The following is a 17,531-nucleotide window of genomic DNA, read 5'->3' on the forward strand; positions in this document are numbered from 1 at the left end:
GAGTTTGCAGACTGCCTTTCACTGAAGAGGAGAAGCAAACATGAAAACACACAATATTAATTAAACAAATCCAAAGGTTTAGTTCATTCCCCTGTGACAGAAAACATTCAGCTGAAGAAAAAGAGAAAAGTATTTTAATAAGCTTTAGAAAGTACACTTTGAAATATCATTTATTTTTCCCATGGAAATGCCTTCATTAATTTTACTGACAGAACAGATTTTGCTACCCTTATTCCTCCTATTGCATGCACATACTGAATAAGCATCTTGCACTGTAAATATTTCTTGTAAATAGAGTGGGATTTCTTGCAGGCAATATTTTAACAGTTACAGAAACTTGATGTTTAACCTGACCAGTTGTCCAGTTTAGAAAGACTTTTACAAGTTCCTTGTAATGGTGATCCTGCACTTGTTTTTCCTAAAATGATCACAGAAAAAATCAATTTGAAAATTCTGGGATGAAGTTGTCAAGGCTATGGTCCCCAGTGGATGGATTTATGATCTTGTATATTCAGTAGACTATTCCTACTTTCCAGTGATGCTTATTGGAAATGACATGGTTTGATATGTTTTTCACACGGTATATGATTTTTTAAGAGAGAAGTGTGGTCGTAGAGTAACTCTGCCCCTACTCATTATTCCGTAAGCATCACTACAGTAATAAGACAACCTCCTTATGTGTATTCCCAGTAGTTTGCAAGCCAACACAAGCAGGCCGTGCTTGCCTTGGAGCCACCTGAAAACTACGGCTGTTGCAATTTTGACACAGAAACTGCCCAATATATCAGTTTATATTAGGTACAGCAATGTGACTTGCAGTCAGGTTAGCATGTGGATAGACTTTGCTCTTATCCATCTGCAAAAAATGGTGCAGATGTAACCTTAAAGAAAAAATCCTGAGCTACAAATCACGGGAGTCTAACATACTCAAAAATCATAATCTCTCCTCATCACTGATGACATCCCACAGATTTTGACAGTTTCATCCAACCTCTTGTTTTTACTAGGCTTTGCCTAGTTACTCCACAAGGGTGTTGAAATGGAAACAGATGACCCAATCCCCACAGATTAAAGAATACACCTTACCTTGTTCACAGAGAGCACCTGTATAGCTTGGCAGACACAAGCAAGTAAAGGTATTGAGGCCATCTATACATGTGGCTCCATTCCGGCATGGGTTAGACTGGCATTCATCGATATCTACAACATAAAGATAAAAGTGTTTTTATGATACGCCCACCTCCTGGAAGGGAAATGTTCTTCAGCCTTAGTCACGCTTATTACTAGGACCAGCGCAATCCAGAAGAATGAAGTATTGCAAAAGGTCCAAGTGACCGGTTTATTTGTATGATAACTGATTTCACTATGCACAGCCTTCCTTTCTTTTCATCTACAAGCCAAGAAGGAGTTTCCTCAGGAAACGTGACATTACTGATCCACAATTTTCTGTCCTGCACTCTGACTTCTGAGTTAATTCCTAAAATCCAGACCTTCAATTCCTCATTGTGTAGCTGAAGAAGAAGTGTTGCTGTGCAGTATGTAGTATTTTCCTGTACTGGTGAAAAATTTGGCTTGAGTGAGTGACCACGGCATGAAAAATTTTCATCAGGTACATGAGACCTCAAATATCTTCACGAACCTCAAATACTGGAAATCTTATCATACCATTAAACAGACTGTTAATTTCAGTCTGCAAAGCAGCATGCCTTAGCATCTTACTGGTTTGCATTTCTCTTTTCTTCCTTGTCTAATCTTATCAGGATAAGGACAAAGCATCATAAAGACAATCTCAGGCAGATAGTTTACTGCTGAGTCTATAGCTCCAGAGTAAACAAACATTTCTTTCCTCTACTCCTCTGGCTACTAAAATACCTTGTCTTTGCCTTTTAAATTGGAGCACTAATTCATTTAATATAATTTGTGCATGTATTTGCACAGGTTATAAACTAGTATGTCTCATTATAAAGATCATACGAGGTTTTTTAATGAGTGCTGTTCCTCTGAAACAATCAGCTTGAACGTCAATGTAGATTTTGCAAACATCTTAGTCCAAAGTGAACTGCTGGTAGCGATCAACTATTAAAATATAAAAGAGAAGTTAAACATGACTACAGACCAACAAACAGCTGTGCAATCCTAGGAATAATTGCTGCATCGTTTGAAAGGCGCTTTTAAAAATACATTTTTATTTTAAAAAACTACTTCTGTTCAAATTTTAAGCTAGATCTTATTTGTTCCAGCCATTTGGAAAGCTCTCAATATATGTTTTATGCCTTATATCCAGAATATCCCTGAATCCAGGGCTAAAAATGCTGAGGTTTACTTTCTTTGAACACCACAGAGCATATTTCTATATGGTGAGTGGCTGTGGAGTGTCTCACTCCAATTCATTAATAAACATAAAGAGTTCTGGGTGACAACTGGCCATATTATCCTTTTACAACCCGAAAAAAGGGGAGAAAATTATTATCTGACCTCTGGTTTGCAACCAGGAGATGCTGTATTCCTTGACAAAGAACATTTAAGATGCAACATCTAAAACTTGGTATCTATCAGCAACAACCCACTAAGGAACTGGCAAACTCATTAATATGAGCTAGGCAGAGAACACTGGCTAATTATATTTTAATCACATACTGTCTTGCAGAGCAGAAATAAAACCATAGCAATCCTAACAATTATGCTGCACTGATATCAAACTTCGGGTAAGGTTGGGTTTTTTTTTATTATTTCCAAAGCCATATATATGAGAGGAGTTGAACCCATTTTATCAATGTTGAATGAGGTTTTTTCTTTCAAATTTGGCAAGCAACTGTGTAATAGAGAAATCGATGGTATTTATCAGGAAATGAAACCTACATCATTTCAAAAGACTAAACCAGCTGTACACTAAACAACAAAAACTACCACTTTTATCATACTTCAGTTTGCTGGTTGGAAGGAAAAGCTGGTTATTCTGAACTGTACTGGTGAGTTACTTGAAACCCACAGTCAGCAGGAAAACACAGATGTCACAGGCAGCTTGAAGAGGTCCTCAGCTAGAAGAGTTATCAAAATACTAATTTATACTAAAGTTGTATATGATTAGGATCGTATTTACAATTTCCTTGAAAAAATATCTAAGTGGCCTTCAGTGCTCAGCTTCCCAATCACATTTGGAATTAGTTTATTTTACTCCTCTTTCCAATAATTACACAAAGCTCTTCAGAACTATGCCAAATATTAATGTTTATTTGGCGTTATTTGATGTACTTATGAATGTAACGTTATGAATTCTGAGTCATGTAGTTTACTTACATTCTCTTCTGTGTGTGTACAAATCTGTGCGCTTCGTGGGGGGAAAGAAAAGGGATAAGTGGACCTCCTTCATTTTATTGTTCTCTTCTTAAGTAAGGCCTCACTGTAGGATTTTTCAAATGTCTATGTGTTCTTCAACTTCCAGACACAACACTTCTGCAGATGTCATGAAAACTTTATGCTCCATTTAATCAATACCTAGATGGCATCAGCTTACCTAATTCACACTGCTCGCCGTTGAAACCTGGCAAACATGTACAGATGTAAAATGAGCCGCGTGGATAGCAGGTACCACCATTAAGGCAGGGGTTGCTTTTGCATGGATCTTGGCCTGTTAAACAAGTAGGAAAAGAAAATTGATTCTGTAGTTTCAAGGAACTGGTGTCTTCCTGATTTTTTGGAAAAATAAATCTTTGTCAATTCCTGCATTGACATTGCAGACTTTACCATAGTTAAAGAAATTCTATCGATATAATACACTACTGAGAATAAGATAGTTTTGTAAAACAGTAAAGCTTGTTTTCAGGTATCACTATTTTCAATTTTAACAACAACATGGCATTTACTATGAACCAGTATAAATAATTTTCAGAATTACATTTTTTCATAGCAATTTGCAGTATATTTGGCAGTCATGATATTCTATTGAAGATTTAGTTTGCATGACATGACAATTAATTAGAGCTGAAAAAAGTTAAACATATGCGAAATGGGTGGAAAATGCTTTTTTTCTTTGAACAGGGTTAGTTCATGTAGAATGATTGGGTACACAGAACATACTGGCTGGCTGCTGTTGTTTCACTTTGTTATATTTAATCAGTCAATGCCCATGAAGTCTTATTTCTTTGAAAGGATGTTGTCATACATACACATTTCCCACCTGTCTTCCTTAAAAACACATTTCAAGAATAAAAATGAAGGTACTGAATACATTCATAGCTGAACTAAACAGTAAGATAAAAGCTTACCTGTTGTGAAATCCTCAGTTGTTACAGCAGTTACCGTTTAAATAGCTTTTCCTTGCAGAGCTTTATGACTTCTAGTGATGTTTATTTCAACTGAGTTTAGATACCTAGATATTTGCATTTGATTTAATGCCTATTAATGATCACTCACACAAACAAGTATGCACTAGGTAACCATTTCTAAGTATTAGCTTCTCAGAGTCAGATGAAAGTCAGGAAGACAGTCCTGGGATACGAGAAGAAAGCCCTGGCTTTGAAAACTTACAAAATTGTTAAGAGAGTTCTGTGACCTAAGTTAATTCAGAGAAATGAGTTTAGATATTTGGTTACATTTTTCCAAAACAATCTGATTATGATTTATGAAATAAAAGATAATTAGCATCTCTTTTACCCTCGCAAGTCAGACATTCAGAGAAGTCTTCTTAAAGTACCAAGCTCCCTATACAGTCACTGGAAAGCAGAAGCTTCTGTTGAAAACCTCCAGAAGAAAATCCTGTCTACATAAATTTGGGATTGTAATTAAGTGGGCATGATCTCACTTTGGAGATTTCAAAAAGAATCTGATCATATCCATAAAATAGGATGCTTGGTTTAGGACTGCTTCACTGCAAGTTCCCAACTTGGGGCTATGTTAAGTACTTAATGATGTTTCTTGTATGTTTACTGTCCATTTGTCCTCCTACGGACTGAATATTTTCCCAGTAAACATTTTCAAATTGACAGCTACCTGGATTATTTGAGGAAAAATAGTAGAAAGCCCTATAAAATCAAGCCAGTTCAGTTCTTGGTCCTCAGCTATATCTAAATAAAATATGAACTGAAGCAATGCAATTCATACCATCCTACTTGCATCATCTGTGTATTCGGTGAGATGGTGTCTAATAACCATTATGTAAAACAAAATACTATGGCAAATGATGTCTAACAATGAGACCTGTAATTTATAAAGAGGCAGACACTGTATCGACCAGTTAGAATTACAGACAGGCTGAAAACATGAACTCTCTGTTTTCTCTTGCCTGGAATGTTATTTTGTGGACTAAGAGTTATTAATTTTTATAGAAAATGCTGATCTTAAAATGTGCACTAAATCTACTCTCTAAGTCAACTGCAAGATGTTATAATCCAAACCTACCTGTAAATCAGTTGTGCAAGTCCTATCATCATGCCAACACAGAAAAGCTATCGTACAAAATTATATATTGGAAATTGGAAAATTAAATAATTACAGATGAATTCTGTACCACAATCAGTGTTACCTTCCTGTCTTTTAGAACTGGCTGATCACCTCAAATCTGATCCAGAGCTCCACAATGCAAACACTTGGGAAATGTCACTGAGCTTGAGTTTTGGTACCCCCATCCTCCTGGATTTTGCAGGGGTTACAATCATGTTGATTTCAAAGCTTGAGGCTTATGAGTTCTGTTGTTATTTCACACGGTGCTCTGATTATTATACCTCTTATCAGAGTTAAGACACACATTTACAAGTATCACAACAAACATATACAACATTGATCATATTTGAAAGTTACCTGGAATTTGCACTGCTGTGCCTTCAACTGAACCCACACTGGTGCCAATCAGGAAATCTGATCCATTAGTGACTTCCGAAAGGGAAAATGATGAAGTTACAAGTTCAATGGTATTTGGCTCCTCAGAGCTTATCGTTGACTGCTCATTTTGAAACAGGCTGTTTGCAGGGGCAGTGCTGTTTGTTGCAATGTTAGGAGCAATTGTTGTAAACTCCCCTTGACCAAACAAAGGTGATTGTGTTTCCATGCTTCTGTCCAAAGGTTGTGAAGATGAAGCTAGCATTGTAACTGCTTCCTGGTCAGGGTGAAATGCTTCACTTTCAATATGACTGGGTGAATCTGAAACAGGTGTGGAAAAGACCCATGGGATATCTCTGTCAGTACTCCCGCCATCTTCTTGATGGGGGTTGTTCACTCTCCCTGAGGAAGCTTCAACTTCTATTGTGCTAACGTTCGGAACATCCGTGCTCACTCCTTCTCCAAAATTCAGAAAAGCAGTAGGCAAGACATGTATTGATGGAGAATCTCCAGAAACAGTAGAACCTTCCTCAACAGCCAAATCAGTTACAGAGGTTTCTGTCTCCTCTGTGCTGTCTGTTACAAGTCTAGTAAAATGAGGAGTACTTTCAGTAGCTGTGCTTTCTGAAACAGGCTTAGAAGAGAACTCCAACAGAGAAGACTCTGTTCTGTCAAGAAAGTCTGTAGTGGGTGGTTTATATGTTGCCGCAATATCAGAACTAACCTCTTTGAAGGTTCCTTCTGATGAATGATCAGACTGATCTGTATCCTTTAACGATGACGTACTTGGAATGATTACCTCAGGATACTCAGATACTCCATTATCTAACTGAACAGTTACTGAGGATTTAGGAGTTTGAGGTACAGAATATAAGCTCACTGGATCTATCTCTTCATACTCTGCTGATGCTGATTTTGTGTTTGTATATGCTGTAGAATGCTTTTCTTCATTCTTGCTAGATGATATGGTTGTCAGTTGGGATGTATGCTGTGTGGCGACAGTGCTTACATCAAGTATGTCAGTTGTCAAAGCTTTTTCTGCCTCAGTAGTTAAAACTGGTGTAACAGAAGGAACCACAGGCTGCTTATCATCTAGTTCTTCTTGGCCCATTCCAGAAAAGCCAGAGACAGAGATTGTTTCACTTTGATCTGCTATTACTTGGTTGTTTGCTGAAGTATTCAGCTTGTAGATGTCTTCTGTTGTGCTTGTTGTATGCTTAGACTCATGCAGCACATGAGGGCTTGCCAGCGATGGTGCTGTAGGAAGGAAAATGCCCAGATCAGAGAATTCAGTAGTGATGAGAGATTCTGTTGCAAACTTCATGGCATTCCCTGAACCAGAATCCTTGTCATATGATTTTGGCCTGTGCCCAGCTGTTACTGACTCACTACTTGGCTGACTGGAAGTAGTCAAAGAAAGACTATCACTGGATCCAAGTGTCTTCCCTTTGGTTATGGAAAATTTAGGTGTTGAATCGTATTTCTCCCCTTCAGCTGTCATGCTATCATCACTGCCATATGTTGATTGTATAAGAGGATTTGGCATTGTCTGCACACTTATTATATCTTCAGGCATTGATTTGGAGTGATCCATGTCTATAATAGTTGTCTCTTCTGACAGGATTTGAAGTCGTTCTTCAATTAGTGTAATATCACCATAAACAGAAACGTTCAATATAACACTTCTTTTATCATCAATCACGGGAATTATTTTCTCATATATCCCAGTATCACTTGTTAGTTCTTCTGATGTAGCTGTCTTTGGTTGAACAGCAGATGGATTTGCCACATCTTTTTCTTCTGTAAAAAGGGATGGTAGTCCTGTGATCACAGTCTGTGATCCATCTACTGGTACCTCTGTTGTCATAACTTCAGAATAAACCTCCCCAGGAACACTAGATGAATCATTTATTTCTACTTTTGACACAGGGGGTATTGACAAATGAGTAAACATATCAGGAGAAGATGAATCCATAAGACCAACCCAGCCAGATCCTTCTCCAGAGCTTTCAGGTAATACTCTGCCTGGCATTGATGTTGGTGGTGTTACAGGCGATTCTTCTATTTCATGATTAGGAGTTCTACTCAGTATTACAGAAACAGGAGTTACAACATCTTTAATCAACAAATGTGATGTCTCCTCTTGAGAAACAGCTTTAGCTGTGTCAGAAGTAGCTGTTGTCCTATCTGCTTCATTTTCTCCTCTCCCATAGTCAGTTTCTGTATTGTTAAGTTCTTCAATAGCAACAAAATAATGTGTCATGTCTTTAATCTCTTCAGAGCTGAAGGTCTTGGAACTCTCTTCTACTAAAGCTGGAGAACTGGTGATTGCTAAGCTGGGGAACTGGTCTTCTGTTTCTAACATCAGCAGCTCAGTTACAGCACTTGTAACTTCTTCATTCACTTCACCATTTGATTCAGTGCTTCCTCTTTCAAAGTCTTGTGTCTTGTCAGTTGAAAGTTTGGGTCCCATATTTGCAGGATGAGGACTTAAAGTACTCGTGATTTCTTTGACAGCCAATGGCACTATAGAAGGAATAACAGCAAGGTTGTCTCCTGATCCTTGTCCTGAAAATGGATCACTGATGAGATCATTATTTGTTAGCTCTTCTTCCCCAGGTGTCAGGAGTGATCTGGGAATATTATTCGTAGGGAAAATGTTTTGTACCAACTCCTCCTCTTGCTCTGTATCTGTAACTGGAGAGCTTATGTATTTCCTTTCAATCTTTACAGGCTCAGTTACTCTGTCATCATGAAATGGCAAAAGTATTCTTTTAACAGATTCAGTTTCTAATTCCTTTTCTTCTGAATATGGACTGACAGTCAGAACATGTAAAAATCCCGGATGTTCATGGTTAACCTGTGTACTTCTAAAGAATGGGTCTGTTGTTGTTTCTTCAGAAGATTCTATAGCTTTCGGTGACATTTCCCTTGGCCTGTTTTCCTCAGAATGTATATCTTCCACCAAAGGACTCTCTGTAGAAAAAGCTTGCACTGTCAGTTCATCGGTTGTTTTCTCTTCCATTCTTATGTCAGCTACAGTTCCCATTGTGGTTACTTCATGATGGGTACTTGTGACTAGTTCATCGGTTTCAGCAGTGAAGGCATGATCTGTAGATGGCACGCTAACAACTGTTTCGTCATACTTCTCTTGTGTTTGTGCTCTCCCAGTGGGTGAAACTGCTGCTTTTGCAAGTGATTCAATGAATGTCTTTGCTTCTCCGGATCCCTGATCAATAAATGAGAAATTACTTCCAAGTATTTCTTCAGTAGGTCCATTAGACATTAGTTTTGTGGTGCTGGCATCACCTTTGAATTCTTCTCCAGAGCCATGTTCAATCAGGAGAATCTTGCCTAACGCAACAGTTGAAGAACTAACTTTTGCATTTTTGTTTTCTGTGGATTCAGCCACTGCTTTTATACTGCCAGTACCATGTGCCACCATGATGTCATGAGGGCTGTTACTGACTAGTGATTCTGGAGATGCTGTGACCTCACCTGTTTCTAAATCTTCAGGTTCAACTGCTGGCGCAACATGAGACGCTGTCTCTTTTCTAAAACTAGGGCTGGATTTTACTTCAGAAGGAGCTGTGTAAGTTGATTCAGTTTCCTGGTTTTGTTCTTCTGGGTTTCCTGTACTAAACACATTCTGAGACATCTGACTTGCTACTCCAGGCTCCTTTGTCAAGCCATCTAACCCAGTACTTGAAGCTGATATTGCAGATTCATCTGTTCTTGCATGTTCTTCATATTCTGTTGTTGCCTTCTTCAGTGAAGCATCATCTATGCTGTAAACTTTTCCTTCATGCTTTTCTGTTTGTATTTCAGGCCTTAATGGAACTGAAGTCAAAGTGGCAGACTCAATGATACCTTCTACATCTCCAGAACCCAGACCAAATAATGGGGAGTCAGTACTTACCACTTTTCTTGTGGGACCCCCTGAAAACATGCCAACTGGTTCTTCAGCTGATCCTTCATTTATAAATAGCTTCTTCTCTCTCAAGAGAGGAACAGTGGTGACCTTTTTGATTTCAGAACTTATGGTACCTGTTACAGTTTTCCTAAGCAGAGTGGGCTCTTGACTTACAGTTCTGACTGCACTAGTAGTGCTCCCAAGTTCATTCAACTCCAAGTTTCCCTCTGCAGCGGTAGCTGAATTTTTCTGACTTGAAGACACAGTAGTCTGTATTTCTTTTTCATCTTGAATATTCTTTTCAGTTACAAGAGAGCTGACAAGTACTTTTTCCTTAATAAAGTCAGAGACAGAATCGGTGGCAACAGTCACTTCAGAACTTTGATCAAAGGCAGAATAAAGAGTGCCTGTTTCTCTGGGCAAAGTAGAGGTAATTCCTGAAACAGTTACAGAAATTTCTGTTGGCAATACTGTGCCAAGGCCCAAAGAAATATCTTGCATTGAAAGTGTTTCTGTTACTGCTGTTTCCGTTGTCATGGCTGAAGTTACAGTGATGTCCTCTTCTACATCTCCAGAGCCTTCCAGAGCTATAGAAGAAGTGCTCACCTGAGGCTTTGCTGTGTGACTACTTGTTTCCAGAAGTTTTTCAACAGGGGAATTTGTATTAAGTTCAATTGTTGATTTATAATGATCTCCTGGAGCAGGGGTTGCCTTTTCTGGAACAAGGTCTTTCACAACTTTGCCTACTGTAGCAGTATTGAAAACTGCATCCAGAGAAGCAGTTACAGCAGAACTTTCCACAGTAAATGCATCAGGAGCAGAAGTTATACCAGATTTTTTTTCATCATCTTCCTTTCTTGACATTGTTAAAATTTCTGAGAAGACAGAACTGGTTAAATCAGATTCAGTGGATCCGTCTCCAGAAGATTCACTAGTAATCAAAAGTAAGTTTTTTATATCTTTAGTGGAAGTCTCCTCAGTTCCGTGCCATGTTACAGTCTCTTTATTTTTTTGCAGAGACTGCTCATAGGAAGAAGTAATGGCTATTACTTTATCTGTTGTGGCCACTTCTGACTCACCACTATAAACAGGCTCTAACATTGCAACATCTGCTGTAGGCTGTGTAACTTCAAATGCCCCTATTACTTCTCCAGCTTTGCTTGGTTGCATAGTACCAGAAGCTTCAGTTTCAGGTATTATAAATGTGTTGGTTTCATTGATTTGAGAAAAGGTTACATTTTTGGAATGTGCAACACTTTCAATTTGGTCACTTCTGGCTTCCTCAGCTTTTGTGCTCTTAGGTGCACTAGTAACTTGTTGCTTTCCATTGATGAACTGCAAAGCTGGAGGAGTTGTAACATCAGTAGTGTTTTCACAGTCTTCCTCTTCTTCAAAGTCTATAAAGTTTGGAAAGAAAGGATCCAGTATTATATATTCAGACGAATCCTGCACAGAGTCTGAAGTACAGGGTTCAGTCTGAGCTGATTCTGCATCAATGTGGGGTTCATCTATTGCATGAGGAAGCATGTGGCGACTGAACAGATCCAAAAATTCTTTCACCGGATGATCTGCAAAACAAAGAGAGCTTTTCATAATCCCTAAGTGACAGCGATGGTTGTGCATTATAGTAGACATTTGAAGCACAAGCAATCCATTGGAGAAAAACAAAACAAAACAAAACAACAAATTCAAAATGAAACATAGTAAATTCAGCATGTTCTTCTATTGACACAAAGTTAAATGCTGCCACCACATTTTACTTTCTGGTTGAAGTCTTTATGTATATTGAACACATTGATTATGTAATGCTGTTGATTGCCATGCATGTTTAGTCCCAAACCCACACCTAAACTAGCTTATCCCACGCTATTCAGCAGAGATAAGAAACAGACAAGATGAAAAAAATTTTTAGACAAAAACACTTATCCTAACCTGCAGCAACTGCTTCTATGGATTTGAACTAGCTTAACCTTTACCAAAACCTGAACTTAGACGAAACCAAACCAGGCAAAGTCTAAAATAAAATATGACTTATACAATATGCCTCTGCAACTTGATTTATTCTCAGTATAGAGTAATTCAAATTACCAGGAACACCATAAAAACTACATCAATTGTTATTCTTTATACTTGGACCCTAGGTCAGTAAATAAAATCTCACTTTACGAATTCGTTGCTATTCAGCATACAGCATTGTGAAGCAAATAAGAAACAATAGCTCGCATTCAAACATCAGTCACCATTCAGGCAGCAATGTGAATAAAGTCCAGCTATTTTCTTATGCTTACCACTCACTTTGAATTATTTACACACTTTCACAGATCACAAACCTCTCAAACTTTTTTCTAGGTGGCCAAGTAGGTAAAAAGGAGGAAGAAAGTTCTAAGTGGGAAAGGGTTTAGCTGCAGAAGTCCTTATGAAGTCCTCTAAAAGTTATGATTCCAAATTCCATAGACAGTTTTAAAATGTGCCCTCTCAGCAGAAACATTACTGTAAACCTTCTGTCCCAGACAATAGATGTTACCATCGAAAAGAAAAGAAAAGAAAAGGAGAGGAGAGGAGAGGAGAGGAGAGGAGAGGAGAGGAGAGGAGAGGAGAGGAGAGGAGAGGAGGAGAGGAGAGGAGAGGAGAGGAGAGGAGAGGAGAGGAGAGGAGAGGAGAGGAGAGGAGAGGAGAGGAGAGGAGAGGAGAGGAGAGGAGAGGAGAGGAGAGGAGAGGAGAGGAGAGGAGAGGAGAGGAGAGGAGAGGAGAGGAGAGGAGAGGAGAGGAGAGGAGAGGAGAGGAGAGGAGAGGAGAGGAGAGGAAAGGAAAGGAAAGGAAAAGGAAAGGAAAGGAAAGGAAAGGAAAGGAAAGGAAAGGAAAGGAAAGGAAAGGAAAGGAAAGGAAAGGAAAGGAAAGGAAAGGAAAGGAAAAGGAAAGGAAAGGAAAGGAAAGGAAAGGAAAGGAAAGGAAAGGAAAGGAAAGGAAAGGAAAGGAAAGGAAAGGAAAGGAAAGGAAAGGAAAAGGAAAGGAAAGGAAAGAAAAGAAAAGAAAAGAAAAGAAAAGAAAAGAAAAGAAAAGAAAAGAAAAGAAAAGAAAAGAAAAGAAAAGAAAAGAAAAGAAAAGAAAAGAAAAGAAAAGAAAAGAAAAGAAAAGAAAAGAAAAGAAAAGAAAAGAAAAGAAAAAAGAAAAGGGGGGAAAAGCCAAACTTCAGGCTTGGCCAACTGACTTAAGCTGGAAACTTTGTGCTGCAATCTTACTCCTTGAATGTATCTTTCTTCTATGTTTACAACTGTCTTGTCCAAAGCAAAATTACTGCTTGCTGTTATAAACTGGTATAGTCAATGGAGCTTTGTTTACGCCTCCTAGGTAGAGGATCTGAACCAACATAAAGGACTCTGGTCTTACAGAACTGTCAGCAATGATTGCTCGCCAAAGAATATTTGCAAGTATTCTGGCCTACCTAGTATAAGACAGAGACAATTTTTAAGTAAATCTTCCTCATTAAAACTGTTTACAAGATGCAAAAAATGAGAACGTGCCAGGTAAAGCATTTCATTAGTCTGAAGTAATTCCCCCACCTATGAACATCATTTAGCCTCTATGACCACTGAGCCCTCAGAGATAATCAGGTGACCATTCTGGAAAAGAATGTGTTAAATCACATTAAACTGACACAGAGCACTGTGAAAGGCTTCTGATTTTTTGGCTTGGGGTGTTCTGTGTGTGCAAATTGACCACAGCCTGGGTCTTGAAAAGGTTATTGCAACTCTGTTGAGGATTGGTGTTCTAATATTTCATGTTTTATTTACAGCTAAACTCACAGAGTATTACTGAATCTTCATTTTTCTAAATGTTCAGCTGAAGATTAAATGGCAACTTCAGGGGTGTTTTTACAAAGAACATGTAATAAGGTGCCCTGAATCCAAGGCTTTGATCTAATTGTTAAACAACTTGGCAAAAATTAAGATCCATGCCAGCCTTACAGAGAATAAACCACCTTCAGCATTGTGCATTTCCACTAAAATATTCCATTTGTACAGCACTAACCTCAGCGTTGCCAGTGCAACAAGCAAGGCTGATTTTAACCTCACTTCTGTCTGGCTATTCTATATTGTCCCAATGAAGTCTGGTGTATACTTTGTGCTATGACAGCTCTATTAGCTGACTACAGAATTGAAACTCCTCTTCCCTCCCTCACATGTGCGTGTTGGAAGCTGTTTTATGCAAATGCTTGTAAAAAGAGAATTTCTCCCTATTCCTTCCTTCAGTAGGTTAGAAATATTTACAGAGGCTGCCCAGTGCCACAGAAAAATATAGCTTCTGCAGCCATTTATTTGAGTCTTCCCAGATCTCCCTTTCAAATTTTGTTCAAGCAGAAAATCAGGATTTAGTTTTTTGTCCAAGAGTTGCAATATGATGTGGAGAAGCGTGTCTAATAACATCACTTTCAGAATCCCCAAATCTGAGCAAACAGCAATGTTAGTTATACTGAGGAGTCGTATTTTCATTAAACTGGAAGCTCACATTGACACAGAATTGTACACTTTCTTTTCAAAACTGTGAATGCAAAAATACATAGGAATTCAATAAGTGAAAGAGGAATGGCTAGTGAGCTTTGAGAATTTCTGATTCTCAGTACATTCATGATAGAATAACTCTGCCAACATAGAGGACCAGAGAACTACATATAGAAATGTGTATGGGCAAGAAAGTTGGCTTGTACTGTGTGCACAGCTTAAGAAGGACTATGTAAAAATAAACCCAGTATATTGACTAATGTGGCATAACGATTAATTATTATTTCATACACAGCTGTTAGGGTTGTGTGCACAAAGCGTGTTTTTGGCCAGAACTATACATTAAAAAAAAAAAAAAAAAAAAACAAACCCTGGATGGGACTGGATAGGCTGTAATTTGTAGGAGGGTACCATGACTAACAAGTTCTGACCAGTGTATTATTTTTGTAGCAGTGCACACCTGGGAGTCCCTCAAATTACTAGCTCACGCTAAATCATTTATGGTAGGTAATAAATTAGTGAACAACATCTGTTCCAAATTCACCTAGAAGACATACACAAATTCTTACATACGCAAAGATCTCTATCAGACCTTACTTTTACTTTGTTAGCTTTTTCAAGATCTCACATGTCACAAAGATCCACATAAAAGAACCTTAGCTAAAGGTATGATATTCCAATAATAAACTTTCAGGAGGCTCTTTCATTTAATACTAAGGGGTTTTGGTTTGGTTTTTCCCAAGAAAAAAACAACCACCTTTTAAGAAAATAGTAAAGAATGCAATTCTATTATTTTTTTAGTCAGAATTTCTTCTCCTTTCTAGAGCTTTGATGATTCAGTGCTAGCAATCAAGTTGCCAGTGCTCAGGGATAACAGCTATGGAAAATTCTCTTAAAGCCCAGAGATGGGCAATAATCTAGGTAACAATATAGCTCATATAGCATAAAAACCTTGTCCTCTAAGAATAAGCAAGACACTAGGATGAAAACCTAAGGGCTACCGTAAAATATGAATACAGCAGAAGAAAGTTTTATCTGTTGAACTGGTTTGTTAGACCCTTAGGGCAGACACACAAACACTTGCAAGAGTTTTTAAACTGGCTAGGTGCAGCCGACATAGGTTGCCCCTATTTATGTTCACGTCCATTCCAACTGCAGGTAAAGACATACAGACCTGAGACTTATGAATAAGAGATGAAATGAGGGCTTTAAAGGAAAGGAGTTCGGGTACTAAATATGTTTACTGATAGTTCACATATTATCATGGCAAACAAGCCAAAAGGAGCATTTGTCCAAGATGTGCTTTGTTACTGTGACTCCCAGAAAAAGAAAGTAAAACACGTAGATTAAAAGTAGTAAAACCAAGGGGTGTCAGTTCTGTCTGCCAATCCAAACAAGTCCTAAAGGAGATTTATTAGTAAAGCCTCTTACTGAGAAAAAGGGATGAGGTACGCACTGACACAGCGATGGAATAGATAGGTGGATGAGTGTAAGAGGCCTAGAGTGTTTCCTAATCCATGTAATATGCCTAGATGTTTTAAATTACCTGGATGGAATAGGTATCTCAGTAACAATCAACTAAGTGTAAGAAATAGAAATCCATCTGGCTACAGGGTGCTTCTTGGCCACAAGAGGACTTGACTGCTACTACATACAACCACGAAGCGCCTGACTGAGGTGGCTTTAATTTCCATTACAACCATTCTAATGACAATTGGTTCTAAACCCACATTAATTTTTCACTGGATCAAATATAAAAGTTGCCTCCGTGTTACTAAGGGACAAGCTAACTTCTATACATCCAGAAAGTATGCAACATGTAGCAACTTTTTCTTGAAAAGAACCCTAAAAGGCTTTTACACAATCATTTTTGAGGGGGCAGGCAGTAAGAATTTCCTATCAAAAGTCCTTCAGATAAGCAGCTGAAGAAGAATTAATAAAGAATTAAAGAGAAAACAGATTCTGATGTTTTCCAAACTTTCAAAAACTAAACTATTTCTTTCAGAAGACTTACAGATTTAGCATGAATGTGTGAAGTCTAAAACAAAATGAGACCATTAATATCTAATCTGGAATCCTGCAGATAACAGAATTTCACCTATAAATTCCTGCAATTTGTCCATTTATTGCTTCAGAGCTACATGCTGAGTTGTGTGTGAGAAGTAAAAAAGTTCAGTCATTTGTAGAAGGACTAGAGTTCTGATAAACCATGAAATTCAGAGAAAGATTCATAAAATCTTCTGTGGACTTTGAATCAGGCCCTATATTTTGATTAGAATAGAACGAAGAGAAATTTAAACAGAAGACCGAAACAATTTTGGACTGTTTGCTTTGAAAGTGTGTGTTTCTTCGCATAATGTGACAAATTCTGTACTGGAGCCCCTGGCCCAGGCTGCCCAGAGCAGCTGTGGGTGCCCCATCCCTGGCAGGGCTCAAGGCCAGGCTGGATGGGGCTGGGAGCAGCCTGGGCTGGGGGGGGGTGTCCCTGCCCGGGGCAGGGGGGTGGGACTGGGTGGTCTTTAATGTCTCTTCCAACCCAAACTGTTCTATGATTCTATCACAAACTCCATAATGTTCCCTACCATAACCACAAGACAGGTTAGCACAAAAAAAAAATAGTTTGTGTTAGTCTAATTTCTTCCTGCATTTGATAACCTGAAAATTTCTGGGTTTGGCTCCAACAGAATTATATCAAGGTGAATTTAGACCATAGTATGACTAAAATGTCGTTAAAATACTGTATATATGTGGTTTTGTCTCAAATTCCTGCAAATATAATATTCAGTGACTGTGAAAAAGGTAATGTGGTAACTTGCAAATGAAAGTAAAAAACATTTGATGCAGAGAGAAAAGCAATAAATAATTTAAGATAAAAACTGAGAAAAATCTGGGTGGTTTTCCTCCTGTGCGTACTTGTTAACTACTCTGTTATCCATGTTAAGTCACCTTGCTTCTTCCGCACTGATACGTACTCTACTTTTATTTTTATATGCCTCCTCCTCTTTACCGCCATAGGTCTGCACAATACCATGGTCATCACCTCCTGAAAGAAGACTCCCATCACACACATGATGATAAACTTGCACTCCCTGGCAAAAGACTTAACTGTCATCTCCAATGGATAGGATGCTTTGAGATCAAGGTCAGAGGTGTCTGGGACTAGGACCAGGGGACCAGCAAAATACCTAATACTTAGCAGATAGCACAATGGTTCAGTTCATCATGGAAGAACAGACCATCATCTTGGGTAGGCTCTTAAATGGCAACTCAAGCCAGGTGTCTCAAGCTTCATAACAGCTATTGAT

At 38.4% G+C, this 17,531-nt stretch overlaps 1 protein-coding gene across 2 annotated transcripts in view; it reads right to left on the bottom strand.

Moving 5' to 3' along the window:
• The window catches only part of VCAN (versican), a 118,437-nt gene that overhangs the window by 26,608 nt on the left and 74,298 nt on the right, over window positions 1-17,531 (bottom strand). For both annotated transcript variants that reach the window (XM_055699677.1, XM_027813124.2), the window contains exons 8-10: window positions 5,797-11,295; window positions 3,515-3,628; window positions 1,087-1,200 (exon numbers count right to left, since the gene is read on the bottom strand). In XM_055699677.1, coding sequence (XP_055555652.1) covers window positions 1,087-1,200; window positions 3,515-3,628; window positions 5,797-11,295 — 5,727 coding nt within the window. The remainder of the gene's footprint in view (window positions 1-1,086; window positions 1,201-3,514; window positions 3,629-5,796; window positions 11,296-17,531) is intronic.

Source organism: Falco cherrug, chromosome Z (assembly GCF_023634085.1).
Source record: "Falco cherrug isolate bFalChe1 chromosome Z, bFalChe1.pri, whole genome shotgun sequence".
Classification (NCBI taxonomy): domain Eukaryota; kingdom Metazoa; phylum Chordata; class Aves; order Falconiformes; family Falconidae; genus Falco; species Falco cherrug.